A 27,427-nucleotide genomic window follows, 5' to 3' on the forward strand; every position below is an offset into this window, starting at 1 on the left:
CCCCCCGCTCGATCGGTCTCCTCCATAGGGGGCCCGTCGACCCGGGGACCTGGTGATTTTACGGTGATGGTGTGGGACAAAGTCCCGACGATTCCACACCGTGCCACACCTCCCGCCTCAGTGCGAGAGCCAGCGAGCGTTAGTTCGATTCAGTCGGTTGCTTCTTCGGATGGCACCGGCTGCTTCGGGCAGCGCTCCAGATGATGATGCGATGTCGATCACAGCATCACTAGGCGGGCTTGACTCCTCGGGAAGTGAGGATGCGGCCGCGTTGCCTCCCTCGGGAGCGTCAGCGCCGCCGTGTCTGATCCCGCGATGATGGCCGTGCTATCTCGGGCCTCCGTGAGCATCGGGTGGGGGTGGAACTCCGCCCTATCCCGATCTCTCGCGGCTGAGTAATTGGTTTTTGGGTAACGCTGCCGCCTTACGGCCACGGCCAACCCCAATTTCTTTTTTTCCCCGAGTTGCATGCGGAACTGACACGCACTAAAAATAAATAAATAAATAAAAAAAAAAAAAAAAAAAAAGCGTGCTTCAGTTCCCCGCCCTTCCTCCCCTCGGCGATGTGGCTGTCTGTGGGTACGCTGGGGCTCCCCCGGTCAACCGGCGGTTGCTCTCAGATGCCCCTCCAAAGCCTATGGGTTCTCATTCGTCTATGGCGGCGCGATTCTGTAGAGCGGCGGGACAGACAGCGCTTCCTGGGCTGTCCCGCTGGGTCATCAGAACATTCAGATTCGGCTACGCGATTCAGTTCGCACGGTCTCCTCCCCGTTTCAGGGGAGTTCGCTCCACGATGGTCGGTGGCAATACCCCGGTCATGAGAGCGGAGATTGCGACCCTGCTGGCGAAGGGTGCAATCGAGACGGCCCCTCCAGCCGAGATGAGGCCCGGGTTTTACAGCCCCTACTCATTGTCCCCAAAGAGACCGGTGGGTTACGACCGATCCTGGACCTGCGCATTTTGAACTGTTCTCTCCATCGACTACCGTTCAAAATGCTCGCAGCCAAACGCATTCGCGAATGCGTTCAGTTTCAGAATTGGTCTGCAGCGATCGACCTGAAGGACGCGTACTTTCATGTCTCCTTTTTGCCTCGACGCAGACCGTTTCTTCGGTTTGCTTCGAGGGCCAGGCATATCAGTACACGGTTCTCCCATTCGGGTTAGCTCTGTCCCCTCGCGTCTTCACGAAGATCGTCGAGGCAGCCCTTGTTCCCCTTCGCGAGCACGGGGTTCGCATCCTGAACTTTCTCGACGGCTGGCTGATACTGGCACACTCTCGAGCTCAGGTTTGCGAACACAGAGACCTGGTGCTCCGGCACCTAGCCCGTCTGGGCCTTCGGGTCAACCGGGAAAAGAGCAACTTTGCCCCGTGCAGAGGATCTCTTTTCTCGGCATGGAGATAGACTCGGTCGCCATGTCCGCGCAGCTCACGAACGAGCGCGCGCACTCACTGCTGACTTGTCTTCGACAGTTCGAGGGCAAGAGTGCGGTTCCACTGAAACTATTCAGAGGCTCCTGGGGCATATGGCATCTGTGGCCGCGGTGACGCCGCTCGGTTTGCTTCATATGAGACCGCTTCAGCTGTGGCTTCGCGATCGAGTCCCGAGGTGGGCATGGCATCGCGGTTCGCTCCGAGTTCCAGTGACTCCAGCGTGCCGCCGAACCTTCTTCCCGTGGTTGAACCTCAGCTTCTTACGGACCGGCGTCCCTATCCAGCGGGTTTCCAGGCATCTCGTTGTCTCCACGGATGCATCTACCACGGGTCGGGGTGCCATGTGCAATGGGCATGCAGCCGCCGGTTCCTGGACAGGAGCCCAGCGCCTCATGCACATCAATTGCCCCGAGCTGCTGGCAGTACGGCTCGCCCTACACCGCTTCAGAGCGATGATCTCGGGCCAGCACGTGCTTGTCCGTTCAGACAACACTACGGCAGTAGCGTACATCAACCACCAGGGGGGTCTACGCTCGCGCCGGTTGTCGCAGCTCGCCCGCCACCTCTTGATATGGAGTCAGAAGCACCTGAGGTCCCTTCGTGCAGTATACATTCCTGGAGACCGGAACCTGGCAGCCGACGAGCTGTCACGGGTCCGTCCCATCTCCGGCGAATGGCGACTCCATCCCCAGTCGGTCCAGCTGATTTGGGACCAGTTCGGGGAGGCACAGATAGGTCTGTTCGCCTCTCGGGACTCGTCCCACTGCGCCCAGTTTTATTCCCTGACCGGGGGTACGCTCGGCTCAGATGCGCTGGCGCACAGCTGCCCACGGGGCCCACACAGGTATGCGTTTCCCCCAGTGAGCCTTCTTGCACGGGTGTTGTGCAAGATCAGGGAGGACGGGGAGCAGGTCTTGCTGGTAGCCCCCTACTGGCCCACCAAGACGTGGTTCTCCGAACTCATGCTCCTCGCGACAGCACCTCCTTGGCCTATTCCTCTGAGACAGGACCTACTCTCTCAGAGACGGGGCACTCTGTGGCACCCTCGTCCCGATCTTTGGAGGCTGCACGTGTGGCTCCTGGATGGGACGAGGCAGGTTTGAGTTCGCTGCCACCTGCGGTGGCGGCAACCATCACTTCCGGAAGAGCGTTGTCCACGAGACACCTTTATGCGTTGAAGTGGAACCTCTTCGTCAATTGGTGTTCCTCTCGCGGAGAAGACCCCCGGAGATGTTCGAACGGTGTCGTGCTTTCCTTCCTGCAAGAAGGGTTGGAGCGCAGGCTGTCGCCCTCCACCCTTAAGGTTTACGTCGCGGCCATTGCCGCTTCTCATGAAGCAGTGGAAGGTAAGTTCTTAGGGAAGCACGACCTGGTCATGCATCCGCCTCGTCCTCCCCTCGTACCCTCTTGGGACCTCTGGGTAGTTTTAAGTGCTCTGCAGAGGCATCCCTTTGAGCCTTTGCAATCGGTAGAGTTAAAGTTTCTGTCCATGAAGACAGCACTCCTGGTTGCATTGGCCTCCATCAAGAGGGTGGGGGACCTGCACGCATTCTCCGTTGACGAAGCGTGCCTGGAGTTCGGGCCGGCTTACTCTCACGTGATCCTGAGACCCCGGCCTGGATATGTGCCCAAGGTTCCCACCACTCCCTTCCGGGACCAGGTGGTGAACCTGCAAGCGCTGCCCCTGGAGGAGGCAGACCCAGCCTTGGCACTGCTCTGTCCGGTACGTGCGCTACGCACCTATGTCGACAGAACTCAGTGTTTCAGGACCTCAGACCAGCTCTTTGTCTGTTATGGGGGGAGCCAGAAGGGAAGGGCTCTCTCAAAGCAACGGCTGTCCCACTGGATAGTGGACGCCATTGCTTTGTCTTACCAGCAGCAAGGCCGTCCGGTCCCCCTTGGTGTGACGGCCCATTCCACTCGGAGTGTGGCCTCCTCTTGGGCTTTAGCGCACGGCGCCTCGCTAACAGACATCTGCAGAGCTGCAGGCTGGGCGACACCCAACACCTTCGCCAGATTCTATAATCTGCGAATTGAGCCAGTGTCCTCTCACGTTCTCGTTTCGGCCAGTTCTGGACCTGCTCAGGTGTCTTCGCTTGCTCGCCACTCCACTCCCCGGACTGGATAAGTGCGATATTTCCTCAGTTCTTCCATTGAAGTCTTGAGTCCTCCAGCACCGACGATGCAGGCACCACTGCTGTGGCTCTGGATGCTGGCTAGGTGCCTCCATGCGTACGGTTCCCCCTGGTAACCGTCTCATGTGTATTATCCACTGTAAGCCTCTCTGAGCATGTGTCTTCCCTTGGCAAGCCATCTGCCACCCCTGGAGTTGAAATCTTAGCAGCCACCTGCGGTTGGTGCTCCAGTGTCTCCATATGCGTTCCTACGTGGCCATATGAGTACTTCTGTCATTCCGTCACTTCTGACGTAACTCGAAGTGACTACGAAAGGGAACGTCTCGGTTACGTATGTAACCCTCGTTCCCTGAGTAGGGAACGGAGACGTTACGTCTCCCTGCCACTTCTGCTGTATCGCTGGGTAGACGCCGAGTTCAGTCTTGGCTCCTCAGCGAAGACATACTGCGGTTGCGTTCACTTCCTCCTTTTATACTCACGGAGTAGGGCGGAGTACGCTATGCAAATTTCCGCAGCCCCAAGGCATTGCATGCCCTTGGCTCGTTTTTAAATGCTCGAAGAGGATTGGCTTTCTATGCGAAACCTTTAAACAATTGTTATTAAGAATAATCTGAATTGATTAACACAAAAGCTCTAGAGTCAAACTTCTAAAACAACTGTCCGGGCGGACGGAATGTAGCTGATGTCAAGCCATTACGCGCAAGACCTGTGCGCACGGGGAGGTGCCGCCGGCGTGCGTGAAGTGAGCTGAAGGGAGGGAGTGTCTGTTTTGGGTTTAGACCTGGGTGAGTGAGAGTGAGTGAGAGTCGCTGAAAGAAGGATCTGAGGCCCCGTCCACACTACTGCGTTTTCGTTTAAAAACGGAGAATTAAAACGAAAACGATCTCCGTCCACACTAGCGTTTTACCTGCGTATTAGAATTTATCTTCGTCCACACTAAAACGACTGAAAACGTGGATCACGTGACCATTCACCAACACTGGGCATGCGCGCGCCGGTGTAAACAGTGGTTGGCGAATCAGGGAAAGATACGTCATGACTGATGACACCCAATCATAGAGCCGAGCGTGAGCCTCTGCGTCATCGTTTGTAAACTCCTCCGTTTTGTCTCGTCCACACTAAAACGCCCTCCGGAGATTCAAAATGCAAAACGCAGCTGCAGCGTTTCTAAACTTCTCCGTTTTAGGTCTTCGTTTTTCCCGTTTTAGTGTGGACGGGAGGTGCAAACGTAGCAAAAGGTCTCTGTTTTTAAACGAAAACGCAGTAGTGTGGACGGGGCCTGAGGTACCGCTGTTTCGGCTACAAAAACCCGCCGAAGTGATCCGAAACCAGCCCAATTTTTATCCACCCGCCCAAACCCATTTTTTTCCCGCAAAAAAGATTACAAAACCGCCCAATAGGGCGGGAAACCGCCCAATCTGGCAACACTAATCAGTGTTTTTCAACCGCAGAAAGAGGTAAATAAATCAGCTGGAAAACAATAGGCTATTACAGAACGTTACATTTACCTCAGGAAATCCATTTAATGACCATATAGCTATAGCACGTTAGTTAGAAAAATTAGCTATAGTCTAGAGATTAGTATTCTGCAAAAAAAGTGCACTATATTACATATTTATTGTATTTTTACTTATTTCATTAAAATATTACAACGTTATTAAAATAAAAAAAACGCATTATATTTAATTGAGTTGTAATTTTATCAGTAATAATAATACCAGCTGACAACTCTGTATAGTATTAGGTGAGTTTTTTTTTCTTGGGAAATATACATCCAATGAATTTAAATGATATCCAAATGATATTTAATTAAGATCAGGATCATATCCTAATTGAAATTGTAAAATTGTGTCAAGCAATAATAAAAACAGTAGCCTACCAGTCATGTTAACAACATTGTAACATGTTGTCATTAAACCTAGTAAAATTATGTTTAGTAACCAATTTTGACAATCACAATGCATTTATTAAAGGTAAAACCTTGCATCCCCCCGTCCAATTCTATAGTAAAACTCTTTGCCTTGCCCATGTCATAAAATCTGTGCTGAATCCAAATTTCCCTCATACCCTCCCAGAGCCAATGTGTGGAGCTTGATGTCTAGCTCCCCCCTCTTGTTGTTAGGGGTGGAGCTTTGAAGTCAAGACACATTCTCAACCTAATTAGGCCAAGCTCCACCCATTAGGTCCACAGACTGGTAAGGATCTACCCATTACATCCAGAAGGGTGGGGCGCTGGACATCATTTGGCTCTGCAGCGAGCGCCACTTGAAAAAACCAGTGAGCCTCAGAAGTGTTGTGGAGGCCATCTTCTGGCAATATGTGGGTATTCATACATCGGGCCTGTCCCACACTTGCGGTTTTTGCACTTGACCTCTTCTCTGGCATGTTTGCACCAAATATTCAAGAGGGTGTGAAGGCCGCAACTTTTTATTACTTGATGTGTTTCACTATAGTGTAAGAGCTTTATTACAAATATACAGTATGTATTTTAAATGCTTAGTTCCTGTGTACTGTAACAAGGAATGATAAAAACAGTTGTAAATGTTTTATGAAATACACATACTCATCTCTGCACCAATTAAATATGCAACACTGCATTTTACTTTAAACATTATGGTGAATTCAGGGGGTGATTGTTACACTTTTTCCAAGTCATTGTAATGTCAAAAACTGTCCCAAATCAACCTGATTTCACACTATCCCTCAGTTTCACAGACAAGGCTTAAGATATTCCCAGACTAGAATACATGTTTGAGCTGTTTTAACTGAAAGCAACTTGCACCCACATAGGTAATGTCAGTGCTATCATTTTGTCTCAAGATGTAATGTTTGTTTTTATTAATAACGCATGCTTATATGCCCTAATTTTAACCCCTCTGTGATTGTGGGCCTATATGTAATATCTAATTAATTTAATTTGCACTGGACTGTTTTCCTGGACATCTGAGCATTTGAGTTCCTAACACAAGATGAAGGATAGATACTCTTAGCCTCAAATAGGCTACTGCTACAAAGCAGTATAACAGATGATATGAATTTAGTGTGCGTTAGACCTGAGACAAGTCTTTCACACTCCCTGTCACTCTAAAATGTCCAATTTGTTTTTTGACACCACTACAAATTGGTGTTCCCTCCAATTGTGCACTGGTATAAAGGGCGATTTCGGACATTAGGGGAGTCTGGGATTGGCTGGCTCATTTCTGGGTCAAAAGTTAGTGCTTTCAAAACAATTTACAGCACTGAATGTTTGAAACAGATTTGATCAATATATTGAACAGACAAAACCTGTTTCTGCTGTATAACCCTTGACTAAACATCTTAAAGAAACAGGATTGGCAGGAATGGTGCACAAACAAAGTGTCTATTTCTGCAAACACCTATGCACACATCTACATGTTTGGATTCTTTACAAATGCAAACATGCCAAGTTGCAGTGATTGCTATTTTATTTGATTCAAAAGTGAAAATTTTGCCATCTAAAAGCATGCCATGTGTAAACAGAGGAAGCTAAGCTCCTTACGGGAATGGACTCAAAGTAATGTTTCCTAAGACAAACACCCATTCTCTGAATAAAATAGAAAACCAATTTCACGTTTTAAAAATGAACACATAAAAATCATTTGCTAGTCAAAATAAGAATTAGAAATCAGGTAGACATCCAAAATGGCATATTATGTCAGACATATTTTTGAACATTAAAGCAATTAACTCATGGAATAATGTGTTTCGGAACATTGGACATGCTTTATTTTCAGAACTTTTCACAATTTATTTAAACATCTCACATATACAAAATAGGTACAATAAACTTTGTGGTTTGTTTTGAGAGAGTGGCCTCTGCAACCCTTTTAAAATGGACGAACGGTGCTGTCAGTATTAACACTGGGGGCGTAAAAGAACGTAATGCCTGAACAAAAGTAAAGAAAAAAAAAGTCCGAACAAAACTCTGAGAAAACAAAAACAAATGAAACAAAAAGTAAAAACCAGACAAAACATCAGGTTTGGGAATATTCCACCTGCTTAAAAATGGGGTTATCAGGGGGACCTGTGCAATATTCCTCTGAGACAATACAAAGTAATACAGTAACAGTGGTTTTTTTCTCCACAGCTGCATGTTTAGCACCATATCACTGCTTCAAGTATTGGAGCACCTTTGAAACAGGACAGAACTTGAAGTCTTAGTACCAACTAGGATGCTGATTATTATTGTCCTTTACACATGAGGTAGTTTAAACCTTACGGAAAAATGTGGTTTTAAACTTCCTCTTTGGAAGATATACAAAGACCACAAAGTGATGTATACTTTCATTGTTTTTATTACACTTCCTTTATTTTACAAAATGATGACATGTCCCATAACATGGTGTTATCCCGTGTCTCTTTGGGCTGCTGTATTAATTTGCATTGCGCAATGCTCCGTTCAGTCCATTGGTCCTCTCCGATAGAGCCCAACTTAAGCAAGTGGATTTGCGGAAAAAAAAATCAGCATTCAGTATAAAAAAACACAGAAAGAAGGGCAGAGATTTTTCTTTTTTCTTTCTTTCTCTCGTTTAATTTATCATGAGTCTATTTATTTGAAACAGACTGGGCCAATGTCCAAACCAAACTCTTGATCTGCGCCACCAATGTCCAAAGGTGCAATGTCGAGGATTGGAAGGCGAGATGGTTTATTTGTTCTGTATTCAATGACTGTCTTGCTCCACTGGCCAGTGTGTCTCTGCAGGGACACAACAAAAAGACAAAACATTTTAAGAGATGTTTTTTTTTTTTTTTTTTTTTTGACAAACATCAAACTGTCATAAACATACTGTGGTGTAAAAATGTATGGGTAAAGGGTAAGTTCACCCAAAAACGAAAATTATAACACAAGAATGAACCTCATTTGTTCTCACACGTCAAGTGAACTTGCTTGAGCTTCCGTTTACCGTTTAACTGATGTGTGAGTTGATGAATGTTTATATGTGGATAAAAGCCTAAATTAATCGAGTCTCCTCAGAAAATTTGGACTAAACCATTCAATTCATTTGGAATATAAATATATATACCCTTATAAACCCTATAATATAAACCCTTTGTTGATTGTCTTGATTTAGTTATTTTTCTAATATATATTAAAAAATAACTAAATCAATACATAATCAACAAAAAATCAATATATTATTTTTTTTAATATATATTAGGTATTCATTAATATGTATTTCATGTTCACTGTATTATTTATCTAATGTAGGATGTTATATGTATAATGTTTTCGTTACTATATGTGGCCTCACTAATTGCCCCTTGGGGACAAATAAAGTGTTTTGAAATTGAAAGTGGTAGTTGCGTAGCTGTCAATGGAGAGACAGAAAACTCTCAGATTTCATCCAAAAAAGATTTTCATTTCTATTCTGAAGATAAACGAAAGTCTTTGGGGTTTGGAACGACATAAGGATGAGTAATTACCCAGATAGCACACCTACGTCTGTAAGATGTCTGTTAAGATCACTTCATCTGGAAAGCATCTGCTGTTTACTAACATCTGATAGACAGTTTAACAGACATTTAATCGTTACTTCTTAAAGACATCTATTTGACATCTGACAGGAAACGTCCTAATGCAGATGAGCAAACGCTCTAAAAAAATACGTCTTCCAGATGTAAACACACACACATCAAATAGACGTCTCTGTGATGTACGTGTGCTATCTGGGTAAAGGACAGAATTTTTACTTTTGTGTGAACTATTCCTTTAACCTCTTATTTTGTACATTTCGTGCTAAATGAATGAACATTTTGTCTGTTTAATCAAAGTGTAAAAAGAGAACTTACACTGCAGCCATCCTCTAGGACGCTGAAGGTGAAGCGGCTGTTGCCCTCTGCCCTGAGCTCAACATCGTTGGAGCCCTGCAGCAACACAGCCTTCTTCAGGTTTCCATTCTCAGCATCCATGTAGGCGATGCTGTTCTTGCAGTGGTAGGTGATGTTCTGGACTGCCTGGTTGGCCAGCAGACGCATGAAGGCCAGCTGAGTAGCCATGGACTGTGGGCTCAGGGTCTCATCATTGTAAGCAAACTGAAAAGAGAAAGGAAGAATGCAACCTTCAGTCTACTTTCTCTTTATAGTATATCTTGAATTTTGTCCTGTTTCAATACTGTGACTTACCTCAGTACCACCATTGATGGTCTCGCCAAACCAAACGTGTTTCTTCTCCTGGGAGCTTCTGTACCAGTTCTTGTGTGGGATGCTCTCTGGGTGGGAGTGGATGCAGGTTTGGCCAGTAGAGAAGTCGCAGTAGGCCTTGATGGCATCCATGGTGCAGCCCTGGTTGGGGTCGATCCAGTAGAAACCTACAGGGGAAGAAAGCAACATAGATAATCAGGGGAAATCAGAAGAAGTAAGAGTTAGAGCTACTTGAAATAGCTTTGGTCACTTACCGCTGCTCCATTCTGGGTGGCTCAGCCTGATGTCACGGCAAGTACGAGCAGGGTTCTTCTTTGAGCCCTCAGGGGAAAGCAGATTGTCAATCTGAGTGTTCAAGGACTTGATGGTGGCATCCACCTCATAATCCTTGGCCCTGAGAGAGCCCTGGTCAGCTCTGTACTCATCATAGCCACCAGATGTGTCATATCCACCACCAGCTGGACCAGGGGGTCCGGGAAGACCGGGAGTTCCAGGAGGACCCTGCGGTCAAACACGCCATTGATTAACCCCATATCGTATTTATGTTTTTCTCTACATTCAATCTGAAGGTAAGGTATAGTATTTTTTATATTATATATATTTATTTTCTTATGTTGTCTTACAATTAATTGTCTCTGGGAACATAAAATAAAAAAATATCTGCATGGAAGAAATTCTCAAATGTATATATACTTACAGCAGGTCCAACATGTCCAGGAGGACCACGGTGTCCAGGGGGTCCAATAGCACCAGGCATGCCATTTGAGCCGTCCTTACCAGGGGGACCATTAGGACCAGATGGGCCCTGAAGACAAATAGAAGACAACCATTATGGACTTTTCCTCAATATCATGACAAAATCCGAAGTCTCGAGAAGGAGCAAGTTACTTACTCTAGGACCAGCAGGACCAGCAATACCAGCAGGGCCACTATCACCAGAAGGACCCTGTAAGACAGTTACATTTGTTCTTGTTGTGGAGTTTTTTTTTATGCTCAATCATTTAATAACAGTGGTGGACAAAACAAAAAAGTATTTATACTGCATTAATGTATTTAAGTAACTTTTTATTTGGGGAAATTTTTACTTCACTACATTCCAAAACATAATTTTTTCCTATTTTCTCCACTACATTTCATAAAACATGTTGTTGTTCTTTAATTTGAACTGAAGATATCGCCATTTCCTCTGAGATGCAAGATCGATGTCCAATTCGTGAACAAATTGATTCTTTCCAGTGAACCTGCTGAATTGGTTCACAAATAACAGTGACATTTTGGACTCATCTGTTGTTGAGTCATCAAATCACTGATTCAATGATCTGATCAAAATGAGCCAAGGACAGGGATATTGTCAGAGCTTAAATGTGCATGCAACTGATAACATGAAACTAATGAATTTTAGTATTGATTATTGTCAATGAAATCTTAAATAGGTATGATTGACTGTCTGTCATGATGAGATGACTGTCAGTTACTTGTGAACTAAATCTGTTGTAAAAGGGCAAGCTTTTTAAATTGATATTTTAGTATATTAAAGTTGGCTTTGATAGTGTGATGTTTACTTATTTACAATACTAAATGTGTACACTAATATTTATTATTTGGGCTGGACACTGACTAGTTTGACTAGTACTGGCTAAAATAAATAATTGGTTCATTGGTCAGAACGTTTTACCTTTAAATCATGAGTACATTACAAATCAAGTACTTTGACACTATTTCTCAAGTAAAATTAATTTTACTGGAGTAATAATTGAATAGGGAAGATTTTGCTCAAGTACTTGATTTGTACTTTCTCCATCACTGTTTAATAATTCCTTTCCCAACCAAAACTGTTCTTACAGACGTTTATCATCAAAGCACTTACATTGGTTCCGGGCATTCCCTGCAGACCAGGATGTCCACGAAGTCCTTTCATGCCCCTATCTCCTTTATCTCCAGCAACACCCTTCTCACCACGAGGTCCAGAAGGGCCCTGTTTAAAAAAGAGAGACAGGAAGTAACTAAAAGGAAGAAACTTTTATAGAAGCTATTTACCTTGTCCTTCTATCTGACACACTTACAGGTGCACCTCTTACTCCAGCAGGTCCAACAGGGCCAGAAGAACCAGAAGGTCCCTGAAGGGTGAGTAAATGAGAGATAGTTTAGTTTATTTGTTTATAATTCAGTAAATGCTGTGGTTATGGTCATTGACACATACAGATTCACCACGGTTTCCGGGTCTGCCAACAGCGCCTGATGGTCCGTTGGGTCCAGGAGCGCCGGAAGGTCCAGAGGTTCCAGGGGAACCAGGCTCACCACGATCACCCTGGCAGTTGAAATAGCCCAGTTCAGTTAATTTATATATAATATATACATATACATATAATTACACAATCTGTTCTGAGCTTTAAAATGTCTTACAAGACTAAAGTCTTAGGATAAGCTAGTGATGGACCAATATGAATAAATTAGCTGTATACTGTACCTTAACGCCAGCAACACCAGGGCGGCCAGGAGGTCCATCATTACCAGGGCTTCCCTAAAAACAACACAGAAGCAAATGTAAATATTAAATGACAAATGCAAATTGTATGTCTAACGTAAATTCTAAGTAAAACTGTTACAGCACTTGCCTCACGTCCAGCCTCACCCTGAGGACCAGTCATACCGGGCATGCCAATGTTGCCAGCGGGGCCACGGGCACCAGGGGCACCAGCAGGACCAACTCTTCCAGGTTCACCCTAAAATACACAAAAAAAATCATCAATATTTATTTACCCTGTAACAAGTTATTTTTGACCAGTTCGGACACAATCAGGAGGTTGGTCAGTGCACTTACAACAGCACCGGGGCCACCAGGAAGACCACGGTCACCTCTGGAACCTGGAAGACCATTGAATCCAGCTGATCCCAGCTGACCCTGAGGCCCAGCAGATCCAGTTGCTCCCTATTTTTAAACAGAACAAGTTTATAATGAGATATATACTTGGTAATACTTTGCAATTAGCACGGTCTGTCTTGTTGAACTAGTACTTACAGGTGCGCCAGCCTCTCCAGGAGATCCCTTCTCGCCAGACAGACCAGGGGGTCCAATCATTCCATTCTCTCCAGGGGGACCAGCAGGGCCAACATCACCACGAGCACCACGTGGGCCATCCTTTCCAGGAGCACCAGTGGGACCAGCAGCTCCAACAATACCCTAAAGGTTGAGAAGAAAAACAGATTTCATGTAAGACCATAAAGATAGCATTATAGGTCTGGAGTATTAGGTCTGAACAAGTTAATTTATAGTTATCTGATATAACTCACAGCAGGACCAGGAGGTCCAACTCTGCCAGCAGCACCAGGGAAGCCAGTCAGACCCTAGGATAGAGCCAGATATTCATCATAGGTCACATGTAGTAACATTCACACACACACAAAAACTCCTGATAATACCATAAAAGAATCCATTAAAGCATACTTACAGGGGGACCACTGTCACCACGGGGACCAGGTGGACCAGCAGGACCAGAAGGACCCTAAAGATGCACAAGACATTTATAACAAGTTCAAAATTATTAATGTGTTTTCTAGACATCTTTGACTGAGACATAAAGTGAATTCATCAATACTACTACACCTGCTCACATGCAATTATACCCTTGCCAGTAAATGTGCCAAACTGAATGTAGTCTCAAACTTACAAGGGGTCCAGAGTTGCCAGAGGGACCAGCAGGGCCAGGGGGTCCGTTGTCACCCTTAACACCAGCAGGTCCTTTCTCGCCTCTTTGTCCAGTCTGGCCATCAGCACCCTACAAGAATTATTGTGTCTATGTCATTTTTCAGTGCTGAGTTGGATGTCTAAAATGTCATGTTTGAGTCACTAAGAAGCAGACTTCAGCAGAAATCATGTGGACTTACAGGGGGTCCAGCAAAACCGGCAGGTCCAGCAGGGCCAGACTCTCCACGCTCTCCCTAAAAGACATGGCAAGAATTGAGCATGAATGCTTGATTCTGAAGTGAATTTTAGCTTTTGCTCTGTTATTTTATTTTTCTATATTTCTTGTTTTTCAATATTGGACAATTTGAATGATTAAGAATCATGGTATCAATGTGTGAAAAAGAAATGATCGTAATACTTACTGGAGCACCACGAGCACCAGCAGGTCCAGGAGGACCGAAGGAGCCAGTCTCACCCTGGAAGAGAGCACAGAGGTATGTTTGATCAAAATAACTACTCTTTGTACTTTTGCCAGTCTTCCAAGTCAATTATTTCTAGGTTATGATAGTCTTTTTGACTATCCCAAGAAAGCACTTGTAAATTATTTTGGTGATCCCTCAGAACAGTTCAGTAACATTCATGCCGAAACCCATTTGTTCTAAATTGGTGACAGTCCTTCAACACCTTAATCATGCTGAACAAAGTACTGTACTTGACATTTAATATATTCAAAGCAAGAGTCTTTGTTTGTATATATACAATAGCAAAGTAATTTTCAAGTACTCTTTGAACAGAGATTTGTTCAGTGTGTCAAACCTACTAGCAAGAGTCTAGTAGGTTTGACACCTACTACACATCAATTTATATTTTTATATATGTTTTTCACCTGCGCAACGCTTTGTGTAGTGCATCACATTGATGAAAAGAAACAATCACGTGCCGGTATATGTTTCTAATTTGTTTCCACATATGCAACAGAACATATACAGAATAGAATTGTCAGTATCACTGTGATCTAAAAACAGATCTGTTTCATATTGAGGACTTGGACCACATTTAAATGAATGCAGCTAAGTTTGATTACTGTTTAAAAAATGCTGGGTTGTTTCAACCCAAATTTGGGGCAAATATGCACAAACCCAAATGTTGGGTTAAAATGTCATTAAAAAATGTACTGTTGAAAGTTGGGTTAACATTTTAAAATACATTTTTAACCCAACATTTGGGTTTGTCCATATTTGACCCAAATTTGGGTTGAAACAACCCAGAATTTTTTAGAGTGTATATAGTTGGAATCATACACTGTTGATCCCCATTGATAAATAACCTTACTCCAGTGTTTTTTAATCGCGGAATATTGTTTGAAATTTCCGGCAGAGGGCAGCAGTGATTTTCTATATCTGGGCATATTGTGAGCGTTTCCAGCAGGGGTTTCATCTTCAAGCAGTGGGTCAAGGAGGCAAATTACTTGCCCCTTGAGAAGGTAAAAATCATTTTTAACGTTCTGTTAGTGGCATGCCATGTATAAATTCCTATGCTGTTGCTTTTGACATATGGTTATGATATACAATCTTATCATGCAAGGTCCATAATAAATAGTGGGTTGGAGGGTGGGGGGATCTCTTTGTACTGATGTAAATCCTCAATTTTAATGATTTACAAAGATAGCAACAATTCTCTGCTTTGATCAGACATAACAACTGAGATAATGTTCTTCACCTTGTCACCATTAGCACCAGCGGGTCCAGGGGGTCCACTGGGTCCAGGAGCACCCTGTAAATGAAAGAAAAATACCATAAAATCAAAATGTGTGTTTGTTTTTTTTTTTTTAAATTACGTATGAAATGAGATCTACAGTAGGTACATGGTATACTTACACGGGCACCATCTCTTCCAGCATTGCCCTCAAGTCCTCTGTATCCAGCCTCACCCTGTGGATCAGATCAATATTTTCAGTCAGTCATACAGGTTTGGCAACATATCCTCTAGGAATGCTGTACAAGTAAATACAAATTTCTCTCCAAAGCAGTTTAATCATGATGGCGAACATACCTTCTCTCCCTTAGGTCCAGGGGTGCCACCGGCACCACGCTCACCAGGCATGCCAGCAGCTCCCTGGTGACCAGGGGCACCAGCAGCTCCAGCTGCACCAGGCTCTCCCTGAAGAGTACGTATTTTGTCAGTTATACAGATCCTAAAAATAATCTGTCTGGATGGTGTTTGGTGACACATATACCTACTTTGTTTCCATCAGGGCCAGGAGTACCAGCAGGGCCACGAGCACCAATGGGTCCCTGAGCACCAGAAGTACCAGCGGGTCCAGGGCCACCACGCTCTCCCTAAACAGTGATGAAAGGGAGGAAGAACAGTCATTTTCTCTCCAGAATGTGAAAATAAACACAGAACAAGCAATCAGAGATAGGTAGGTCACCTTCACGCCAGCAGGTCCGGATGCACCTTGATCTCCAGGGATACCCTGTTGAGAGATGTTGAATATTTGTAAATGATTTGCATGACATTGTGCATCCAATATTATGCAAGTGAACCAAAAACTGCATAAGCCGCATTGCAGGTAAGCCTTGAAAACAATAAAATTCTCATTCGTCAAGAAAGTACAGAAAAAAACATGCTCTAAAGTAATAATGGACGGAATATTCAGTGTTGTGAAGTGATGTATGTATTTTCTGTAATGCACTGCAGAATGTGCATTGTAAATTTAATGCAAGATGTGCATTGTGACAAGAACTTACTCTATCTCCGGGCTTGCCAGCCTCACCAACGGGTCCAGCGGGGCCAGGAAGACCCTGTCAAAGTTGAATGAGCGACATAAGTTGTTGAGAAGACTCAGTCACTAGATGAACGGGTAGAATGCATACAAGACTATTACAGCTTTATCTTATGTTTTGTCTATGACAGTGATTCCCAACCATGGGTACAACCAAGGGGTACATGGAAACCCTTTGCTTTTGTCTGCATTTCTTACACCTGGCTGTGAACTGCCAAAACAGCTCAAGCTACAGGCTAAGCTGCTCGCCCACTGTATTGATTGTTTTTAGTTTAAAAGTAATTCACTGTTATAAAAACCCATTTAATAATATTTATGATCATGCGTAATGATACCCAGTATAATCTAAGTTGAAAGGAACATGTTTTAGTGTAAATAGAGGGTAATTGATCCCTACAGATTATGGGTATACATAAGACAAAAAAGGTTGAGAAACACTTCTTAGATTTGACTCCATAGGGTACTTTTACTAAAGTTTCAGCAGGCATGACGTGACACTGACCTGGAAACCAGGAGCACCAGAGGGTCCCTGCTCTCCTTTCTCACCTGGGCCACCCTATATGAGAAGACAACAGTCTATTACCACTAAGAAAAAGTGAAAAGTAATGTGCACTTTAATACCAAATAAATGTCTTTTCAGAAAATTTAAGATGGCCCACTTACAGCAAGTCCGACGGGACCAGCAGGACCGTTGTTACCATCAGGACCAGGCTGACCCTAAGTGAAAAGTAAGGAACTGAATCAGAGCAGCTCAATAACTAATGATACTGACGAATAGCATATATTCCCCCCTCTCTCTGTCTTTCTGAAACACTTACTCTCAGTCCAGTTGGACCAGCAGGTCCCTTCTCACCGGGCTTGCCAGGCTCGCCCTGCAAGGAGGTTTATTGATGAGCTCAATGATACTTTTTGAATCTCAAAAAAAGGTGAAATGCACAAAATGGAGTCATTACTTACAGAAGGTCCCTTAGGACCAGGGAATCCAATATTACCAGGCTGGCCTCTGGGTCCAGTAGGGCCAGGGGGGCCGGAGCGACCATCTTGACCAGCGGCACCCTAGAATATGCCAAAGCAATGTTTTTAGAAATGACTGTGGGTCACTCTGAAATGTGTGTATATTATGTGTATAAACAGCGATCGTACTCACAGCAGGCCCTTCCTTTCCAGGGGGTCCAGAACTGCCAGGGCTACCAGGGAGACCCTGAAAAGATATAAGATGAAGGTGACATTTATATTTAGAATGACTGATCTCAAATGTACTTGTGTAGCTGTAGAGGTTAGGTATATTACATATAATGGACTGAACAGATAAAAAGTAGTGGAAGGCTAATTGTAATACTCACCCTGGCCCCAACAAGACCAGCCTCACCAGCACGACCAGCATCTCCAGGGGGTCCACGGGCTCCAGGTGCACCAGTAGCACCACGGGCACCAGGCATGCCCTGAAGGTACAAGAGTCAGAGATCAGTGTCTTAAAAACAGCATCAGATCAATTTGAAACTGCATGAGCTTCAAAGATATATTATTTAGTTTTTATTTATAAATGACCTGATGGTTAGCGATTTATGCTAACACAGCTAAATACTATATACATACACTGGAGGGCAAAAGTGAAGTCCGGTCTAGGAAAATTGAAACGCAATGAAACGTCAAATTGTGTGACATTATTTCTTGGTATGAAAGCCTGGACAAAAATTTTGAATACATGCAAAAACAAGAGAACCAAGAAAATATTAAAGGAGTAGCCTAGTTCACTTTAAAAAAATAAATAAATAAATAAAAAACTATTGCTGATAATTTACCCCCCCCCCCCCCATGTCATCCAAGATTTCCATGTCATTCTTTCTTAAGTTGAAAAGAAATTAAGGTTTTTGATGAAAACATTCCAGGATTTTTCTCCATATAATGGACTTCAATGGAAACCAAATGGTTCAAGGTCCAAATGAGAGCTTCAGTGCAAACTGCAAACTGTTCAAAGGGCTTTAAACGATATCAGACGATGAATAAGGGCCTTATCAAGCGAAACGATCACTCATTTAAAAAAAAAAAACATTTAAGTTTTATAAGCTCAAATGGTCATCTTGCTCTGTTCTGTGATGCACGTTCGTGACTCTCCTGTTCGAACTCGTTTATCAAAAAACAAATTTTTTAGTGTCATTTAGTTAATTCAACAAATGAAATGAACGAATTGACTCGGAAAAAGATTCGTTCATTTTGATGATCGAGTTTGAACAGGAGAGTCAGGAATGCTCATCACAACAGAGCAAGGCGACCAATTGAGTTTATAAAACACAAACTTTTTTTTTTTAAATGAGCGATCGTTTCGCTTGATAAGACCCTTATTCATCGTCTGGAATTGTTTAAAGCCCTTTGAACAGTTTGCACTGAAACTGCCTTTTGGACCTTCAACCATTGGGTACCCATTGAAGTCCATTATATGGAGAAAATCCTGGAATGTTTTCTTTGAAAACCTTAATTTCTTTTCGATTGAAGAAAGAAAGACATGGACATCTTGGATGACATGGGGGTGAGTAAATTATCAGCAATAGTTTTTTTAAAAGTGAACTACTCCTTTAATATGTTATGTTGTTATGCTGTTTCCTGTGAGCTTTTTTTAAATCGTAATGTAAAACGTAGCTGTAGTTTGCTGTTTTGGCCAAATCATTTTGTTAGATAAAAACCTAAAAAAAAGTATACATAAAACATTGTCCTCAGATTTTGATGGTTTAATCAAACTTTTAGGACCGCTAAAAACAAACACCATCTCCGGACGTCACTTTTGGCCACTACTGTAGTTTGATTCAATACAAAACAGGACTTTTAATATAACTTGAAGCTTACCATTGGGCCCGATCTACCAGACAGGCCAGGCAGACCACGACTACCAGCGGCTCCCTGCAAGAAACATAAATTTACATCGATTAATAAAAAATAAATAATAATAACCAATTACATATGAGTATATTGTATGCTAAAAATTAACCATAGGATCAAGTTCAGTAGATGTTTAGCATTATTTTACGGGAAGAACTCACATAATCCACTGTATTTTTTTTTGTACTTTTTTAATTTTCTGTACTTTTTCGTTCAGACCTGTTCCATGTCCTCTTAACCAACTAAAAGTGGTGATCGTACATGTTTATTATTTTGTTTTTGGCCCTGAGACACTCTTAATGTGACAATTTCTCTGACATTTACAATTCAAATGGAGGTGCCCCTTACATATCATAAAATAAGTTACAAACTTACTCTAGGTCCACGCATTCCCAAGGGTCCAGTAGATCCCTGCTCTCCAGTTGAGCCTCTCTTGCCCTCTTCACCAGAAGGACCAGTGGGACCCTGAGGACCAGCACTACCCTGTACAGGAAGGTGAACAAGGACATTTCAGCTAATGCACAGACTACATAAAATATGTCGAGATGACTGAGACTGTTTACTCACAGGTTCACCCTTGACACCAGAATCTCCCTTCACTCCAACGGGTCCAGGGTCACCCTGAGCAGCAAAACCGTTAAAAGGTTAGACTGTTACATTGTTCTACTTATGAGATGTACAAATCAGAATTTCATTATTAAAAATGAATGCATGAACATATAGACAGCAGTGATGCAACGAAATGAAAAACAAAACAGCAAAAGAAGATTTTAAATGACCTTTTGCTTGGGATGATTTAATAGAACAACTTTCATACTACTTTTAACATTTCAAAACTTCTGAATCCTCAATTGGGCTTACTTTTAATCAACATATTGTCTTTTTGTAAAATATTGTTTAAATATAAATGACAGACCTATGTAATTATGTTACTGTTGATCTAAGCAATATACATTTGACTGCAAAATCCTTCAATATAATGATTGTTGTTCAATTTCGGATCATTTTCTAGGTGTGGGAGTGTTGAAAACGTGTCCTCTTTTAAATATAATTAACCCTGGATTTTACGTTCAGAATTTCTGATAATGAATCTGTTAAGGCTGACAGCTATAATAATGTCTTTGAAATCACGATCACGAGCTGATGAAGGATCAAAATAATTGACAGCTAATCAGAATCCATCCTTCTTTAAAGAGATTTAGCATTTAAAGCGTCAGACAAACGATATCGTGCTTTGGTGTGGACACTAATATGGTTATCGTTATAGTTATCGTTCTTGGTGTGACTGTGAACAGGCCTTTTAAAGTAATAGTTTCTCTAAAACATTCCAGCTTGTTTTTTTTGTTTTTTTTTTGTTTTTTCAGCCAAAACCCTGAAATGGCAGCTAACAATCATTAATACACATTGTGACAAATCACATGGTACTCACAGAAAGACCTCTTGGGCCAGAGGCTCCAGAAGGTCCCTGGGGGCCAGGGCCTCCTCTTGGGCCAGGGAAACCAGGGGCACCAGCAATGCCAGGCTGGCCCTGTGGAGGACATCAGAAATATATATTTTAAAAAAAGAAATAAGAACAAACAATTTCACACAAATGTTGGATTCATAGAAGTGTTATTTTAAGATAAAGCACTGAGTAAAGATGGTAGAGTAATTGCAAAAGTACACTAGTTTTAAACTTAAAGGTACACTATGTAACTTTTTCGCTTTATCCATTGATTAACACAACTGGATGCATGTTTATGTGTGACGCAGGTACTACTCCTGGGCTACTCCTCAGCGGTTGTCATCCCGCTCGAATCTAAAAATTTATTATAGGCATAACGTAGCGAGTACATCATGGATTCATTATATAAGTAACTAGTATTAGTCAAAACCAATTATTTACCATAATTCAGTTGAATGTGTAAAATGATTAGTATATTTCTTGTTCAAATTTAGTAGTTTGGAAACTCACAGCTGCTCCCTTAGCACCATTGATACCGTTAGCACCAGGATTACCCTAAAAAAATACATAGAGACACATTATTATTATTTTCTTAATGAAAATCAGATTAATTTCTCTGCAAATATTTTAAATGCACTTACAGGGGGTCCAACTGGGCCCACAGGACCGTTCAAGCCTGGCTCTCCTCTTTGTCCCTGAGGTCCAGATGGGCCATTGGGACCAGCAGGTCCAACTTCTCCCTGTGAAATATTATAGACACTGCAAATTACAGATTGAAAACAGAAGGACGGTTGCTATGAAGAATTAAAGGAATAGTTCACCCAAAAAGTATAAATATAAGTATAATCTACTCCTCCTCAAATTGTTCCAAACCGGTATGAGTTTTATTTTTTTCTTTCTTTTTTTTTCTGTTGAACGAAAAAGAGGATGTTTGGCAGGGAGACTGTTGACGGTAGCCATTGACTTCTATACTATTGTTTTCCTACTATGGAAGTCAATGGCTACCATCATTGATTCATTCAACCAACATTCTTCAAATTATATATATATATATATATATATATATATATATATATATATGTATATAATAAAATATATATTTTTTGTGTTCAGCAGAAGAAAGAAAGTCATACCAGTTTGGAACTACTTGAGGAGGAGTAAATTATGATTGATTTTTAATTATGAACTATCACTTTAAGAAAAGGCATATGTAGCTATAATATGATATCTAATCAAATGACATGAACAGCCAGTATCAGCTTCTCTTAGAATTAATTCACCAGTTGTCACTCATACCTTAGGTCCAGGGGCACCAGGGAATCCGGGAGGTCCAGCTGATCCCAAAGGACCCTGAGAGGAGAGAAAATGTGTCAACATGATTATAAGGCACATTTTAGGAGACAGAGGGGTCAAAGGGCAGCCAATCCACTCACAGCAGGGCCAGCAGGACCAGTGTTGCCATCAGCACCGCGAGCACCAGCTGGGCCAGATGGACCAGCACGACCTCTCTCACCAGGAAGACCACGACCACCCTGTGCAACAAGAGGAATGAGAGTTCAAGTAGGTATGCATTTAAGGCCATTTGTGCTGCAGTCATAATTGGCATAAGCTTTGAATATGATCTGATAAAACAATATATTTGACTTACTCTCTGTCCGGGGGTTCCGTTTGATCCAGGAGCACCATTCTCACCCTGTTGAAAAGAGACAAACAAAAGCCTTTAAAATATTAATTATTTATTATACGGTCTAAAAAATGTGCTTTACGATATGAGTAATGTTATCAATAATAATAATGCTTGTTATTTTTTATAGCACCCTTTCATACATCAAAGTCAGTCTTTCAACTCTTTTGAATTGCACTTCAATTGCACTACTTTATGTGAAAGTGGCATGTGTATTTCTTTATAGTCTGAGATGCTTTAGAGTGCCATTCAAAATTTGAAGCATGTTTTTTTTTTTTTTTTTTTTTTTCCAAACCTGTGAGAAACCTTTTTTAATCAATTAACATTTTGGAAGTAAAAAAAAATCATGTTTTAAGCAAAAATAAATGGTAAAAACCTTTTTTCTCGCTATGAAAGTAGCCACATAAGCTGGCATGGCATACAAACTTTAGGGTGCTAAATTTTTACATCATGTGTGATTATTACCTTAGCACCAGCTGAACCAGGCTCTCCTTTGCGTCCATCAAGACCAGTGTAACCCTGATGAACAAGAAACGAAGATCATGGCTATTTAGGAGATTACTTACAAAACATGTCAGTCTCTGAAAACTATCAGTATATCTTCTGTGAGAAATGTTGGAATTGATGTCTGAAAAATTACAATGTCACTGAGCACTTACTCTGTGTCCCTTCATGCCAGGGAGTCCAGGAGTTCCTGGGAAGCCACGGGCACCCTGTAGAAGAAAGAGCAATGAAGCTCCTTACTGAGGTAGATACAAACATGCTTGATTCAAAGAAAAAAAGTATAGTTTGATGCCTCACCTGTGATCCAGGTGTTCCTCTATCTCCAGGTTTTCCAGGTCTGCCATTGTTACCCTTAGGGAGAAATATAAAAGAGGAGGTCAAAACACAGTTCAAGTTATCGTTACAGTATTAGCTCGTGATATTACAGCACTCACATCTTCACCATTTTTGCCAGGAGGTCCAGGAGGACCACGAGCACCAATAGCTCCCTGTTATGAGATGACAGAGGGGGAAAAATCAGCTTTTAAGTTGGTCATTTCCAAACTGTGCGAAACAGTGTTGACCAAGAATACGTACAGCCTGTCCGGGCTCTCCAGGCTCACCAGCATGTCCTTGAAATCCTTGAGGTCCCTATATATTCATGGGAAAATGAATACAAGAATGTCGAAATTTAGTTTTTAAATACTCACAGGCTATATGTAAAATGATATTTGATGAAATGACTGATTATTGAACTAATAATTAGTCCAAATCACTCAATTGTCTTTCCATTGTTATTGAAACAGGATCAAATCTACATTTGCAATCGAGTTAAAGAGATTGAGATACTCACAGGGGCACCAGGGGGTCCGGCTGGGCCTCTGGGTCCGGACAAACCCTGAGAAAGCGAAAGTAAACATGAGTGAATGTTTATATTATAATGAACATTGGCCTATCTAAAATAAAAGGTCCAATCTTTAATTTGCAGGACTCTGCAACAGTAATACGGCAAAGACGGTTCAAGAATTTAATACACAGTTAATATAAACTAGTTAATATTGATTTTAGCAGAAAGGATTCACAACTGAAATAGAATTGAAGCTGATATTAAATGACATGAACTCACCATTGGTCCAGGGCCAGGGTCAGATCCTTTCCCACCATCATATTGAGCAGCAAAGTTCTACAAAAGTAATTAAGTAAAATTAATTACACCTTAATAATACTCAATATTCCATTATACATATTCAGAAATGATATTCTCTAAATGTTTCTATCCTTGCAGTGTAAATAAATAAAGCTCACAGCCATTTTAAGGCCAAGGTTCAGGGCAAAGGTTAAAGGTCAAATGTTAAATATGACTCGGTCATGGGTCAACGGGAGGAGCATAAGCCTCGAATATATACGCAAACTTTAATCACTCACCCGCTATGGTGGAAAAAAAAAAATGTGTGGATAAAATGGAAATGGAAACTTACTCCACCAAGACCAGGGGGGCCAGGAGGGCCTGGAGGCCCATTCAGTCCAGGTCTGCCGGGTTTTCCATCTGGTCCTTTAGGACCCTATGTAAAACAAGAACAAATAACACAATTAAGCTAGTTATGATTGCTCAAATGTGAGGTAAATCTGTAGTGTTGACGTGAACTAGCCGCTATGCTAGTGTAGTGAAACTGAAACTATACAAAACATACTTAATAGCTCTTTTCCTGTCCATATTATGTCCTTATAGATAACGGTTTAGTGAAACACCTTGTAATAATGCTCTGAAATACCTATTTTAAATCTAACTTTAATTCTGAAAAACAATGGTGTAAACTTACCCTGTCACCTCTGGGTCCTTTTGGTCCCCTGGGGCCCTATTTATGGACAAATATAATCAGACACAGACCTATGGTTCAAAGTCTAACATAATTCATATGAAGAACATTTGCTTTTCATATGTGTGTTATGCAGGGTGCAGTTTCAGGTTTGAGTTCTACACTCATCACCATAAACATGAACATAACTGCACAAAGAAAAGTGAATTAATAAAAACAGGGTTTGACTATCCCCTCTTTCTAAGATTCTTATGTGCAGTAGCTCATTTTAAAATCATTCCTTCAAACTACAAACATGCAAATTAGTCTGCAAAAAGAGTTATAACATGCACTGTCCAGTATTCATCAGTAAATACAATTAATTGCATGCCTGGAATGAGATATTAGATATTAATGAAGGTTGCAACAGAGGTGCTTTAAGGAGCACACAGGCCTAGAGCAGGACGTCGAGCCTGTCCCACTGAAGTTCCTCATTATGCTCCTTTAAGCACCTTCTGTTGTTGGGGATCAATGCGGTCATGTGATATTCAGGTGAACAGTTTGACTCAATCCCAAATAATTTCCCATATTTAAGCCAATTCCAATAATCTATGCTACGCATGTCCACTTGAGGGAACTGCTGGGCAAAATCCACCAGGTTGGAGGAATTTCTGCGGCATGTTGATTTTGTTACTTTGAGTCCACCTCTTCAGCAGGCCATCTAAAAAGGGTCCATTGTGCCCAGGCTGTCTGCTAGGCTGGGTAAGGTGATCTCTAGTTTCACTGACATTTGCTTGAGCCAATGGACTGCTTTGCTCCTTCCAGTCACAGGCAGAAACCAGAAATAATCCGAAAATGCTCTGGTGTATTTGAGATTGACCAAAGGATCTTTTCACCGAATATCATCGTCCGCTTGGAGATTTGGGATCAGGCAAGGTAAATCTCTCTATTAATACAATTGAAATAACTTCATGCGAGTGTACTGACCGCTGTGTGATGAAGATGGGAGGGTGGAGGAAGAAAACGGAAAAGCAGGGAGAGAAAAAGGGGAAGACAGAGGTGATTGATTAGAGTTATTCACTCCACATAATGTTGAAATACAGTAAGTACTATTTATTATTCTAGGCTTCACTCAATGTAAGGATTTCAGAAGAATTGTACATGTTTATGATAAATGCAATATCCCTACATGGAAAAATCAACGTGTTAAAATGGAAAGTAAATTTTTGCATTGTTGAGAAAATGAGAGGACCTGATTATAGTAGGCCTAGATTTAATTCTGTAGCTAGTATCTTTCAGTTAAATCTGCTGTTATGATAGAGCATCTGTACAAATGGATGTATAAATTGTAGCGTAGTGTCTAAAAAAATGATGTCCCGAAGCATAAAATTATTCCTAATCAATATACTTGTATCTCTATTTGCTTAATTTACTAATTAATTTGAGTTCAAAGTAAATTAGAAAATATTTCTTAGGTGAATTAACAAATATGCAATATTTGTTTGTATATATGAATTATAAATATATGAATATGTTTTAATATACTGTTCTATAGTGTTTTTATAATATAATAGCGTCCTAGGCTGAATGTATTTATTGATTTATTTTAGCAAGTGAGTCACATACAGTAGAGGTTGTCAGGTGCTATAACCCTGTAGAGGTTATGAGGTATTGTTTACATGCTTAGGCCTTCCGGTTGCATTGACAACTATGAACTATGAACCCACTGAACTAAATAGTTTTATCCTATAGGAGCTACGTGTCATGTGGTTTATTCTCCACCAGGTGGCGTATTTGACTACAAGGTGATGACCCAATGCCAACTTTAAATGTCAGTTTTCTTAATTGTCCACAAAAAAACAAAAAAAAAAACTATAATACTATAAAAAAAAACTATAAAAACTATATTAAAAGGTAAGAATCTTTTAAATCAGTTCCTTCTAAAACATTTTGTGTTTTAGAGGCATAAAATCGGTTTTATGATAGGCCTATATTTCACTCTGGCTTAACATTTGGGTATTTTTCTTAAATAATTTGTTGTTTTTTTATACTTAAGAGTTAATTTAAATTAGATAACAATTTAAATCAGTTAATTGTCTAGGATGTTGCTTAAATGTGATGTTACAGACTTCAGCCAGCAGGGGGCAGATTTTACAGACCCCCTTAATTAAAAAAACACTCCTGGAGTCTGGGACAAAGATGAGTAGCCTACAGCACCCTAACAATAAACTAAACACGTTTAACCAGCTGTCCTTGACAATTTTAAAAACTTTTTTTGATAATAGTATTTGATAACTATGCCATGTGTTTCCGTTTCTCAATCGCAACAGATGAAAATATCCAAGACCGCGAAGTATCCATTAAAAGGATCCGCTGGATTTTACAGTGGAAAGCCAAAAGGAAACGCCTCAATTCTTCAGATGTAGTTCTAGCTTTCCTTGAGGTAAATTTCCCAGCAAGGTTCAACCAAACAAGCGGAGCAAATCCAGTAGAAGAAGAAAGATCCTTGGTTAAACCAAAAAAAAAAAAAAAAGCATATTTCAGACTTACATTGACATGATGCTAGGTACGAAGTCACTGCAAGCAGCAACAGAATCCGGGTATCCACAAAGCTGAGCATGTCTAAACCGACATGCAGACTCCTTGTGCTGCAGTGCCCTGGTTTTAACTCAAGCAGGCATACAGTTGTGGTATAAACTCCAAACTTAGCAGGAACCTGCTGCCGTGATGCTAGAATAATAAAGAGCTACCAGCCCTATTTATATGGCAGGAGGTTCCCTTGACTGCGTGTCCAGAGTGAGCCCCCAAACCAATGGGAGAGAGAGACTCTATATGACTCTCATCCTAGCACTGCCCTCATCCCAGCCTCTCTCTCTTTCTCTCAGACTTTGGCAATGCTCTGACAATGATGACGAGTACAACGTTTTAATTAGATCCATTCTTTTGA

At 41.8% G+C, this 27,427-nt stretch overlaps 1 protein-coding gene across 1 annotated transcript; it reads right to left on the minus strand.

Moving 5' to 3' along the window:
• Positions 1-7,865: 7,865 nt before the first annotated feature.
• Positions 7,866-27,222, minus strand: col1a2 (collagen, type I, alpha 2). Its single transcript, XM_039680783.2, has 50 exons — positions 27,031-27,222; positions 25,468-25,469; positions 24,505-24,540; positions 24,163-24,246; positions 23,811-23,867; positions 23,538-23,582; positions 23,282-23,335; positions 23,140-23,193; positions 23,003-23,056; positions 22,861-22,914; positions 22,667-22,720; positions 22,166-22,210; positions 21,951-22,049; positions 21,814-21,867; positions 21,159-21,257; positions 21,028-21,072; positions 20,503-20,601; positions 19,641-19,694; positions 19,449-19,556; positions 19,041-19,094; positions 17,543-17,641; positions 17,347-17,400; positions 17,157-17,255; positions 17,018-17,071; positions 16,863-16,916; positions 16,702-16,755; positions 16,165-16,218; positions 15,846-15,890; positions 15,655-15,753; positions 15,467-15,574; positions 15,292-15,345; positions 15,134-15,187; positions 13,837-13,890; positions 13,615-13,668; positions 13,398-13,505; positions 13,179-13,232; positions 13,021-13,074; positions 12,749-12,910; positions 12,551-12,658; positions 12,345-12,452; positions 12,197-12,250; positions 11,930-12,037; positions 11,793-11,846; positions 11,597-11,704; positions 10,622-10,675; positions 10,427-10,534; positions 9,984-10,230; positions 9,712-9,896; positions 9,379-9,621; positions 7,866-8,284 (listed from the first exon to the last, which is right to left on the minus strand). The coding sequence occupies exons 1-50, from the start codon at positions 27,098-27,100 to the stop codon at positions 8,138-8,140; spliced, it is 4,059 nt and encodes a 1,352-aa protein (XP_039536717.2). The 5' UTR covers positions 27,101-27,222; the 3' UTR covers positions 7,866-8,137.
• Positions 27,223-27,427: the final 205 nt, after the last annotated feature.

The sequence above is a fragment of the Pimephales promelas genome, chromosome 18 (assembly GCF_988280905.1).
Source record: "Pimephales promelas chromosome 18, fPimPro1.hap1.1, whole genome shotgun sequence".
In the NCBI taxonomy this organism is placed as follows: domain Eukaryota; kingdom Metazoa; phylum Chordata; class Actinopteri; order Cypriniformes; family Leuciscidae; genus Pimephales; species Pimephales promelas.

Excerpts from the sequence above, each read along its gene's own strand:
- col1a2 (XM_039680783.2), bottom strand. The coding sequence starts at position 27,100 with ATGCTCAGCTTTGTGGATACCCGGATTCTGTTGCTGCTTGCAGTGACT. Across the intron at positions 13,075-13,178 it reads GTGGTGACAGTGGTCCCCCT|GGTCTGACTGGCTTCCCTGG; the intron begins GTAAGTATGCTT and ends GCTCTATCCTAG. Across the intron at positions 12,453-12,550 it reads CTGGTGGCCCCGGTGCTGTT|GGTGAACCTGGAAGAGTTGG; the intron begins GTAAGTGCACTG and ends TGTGTATTTTAG.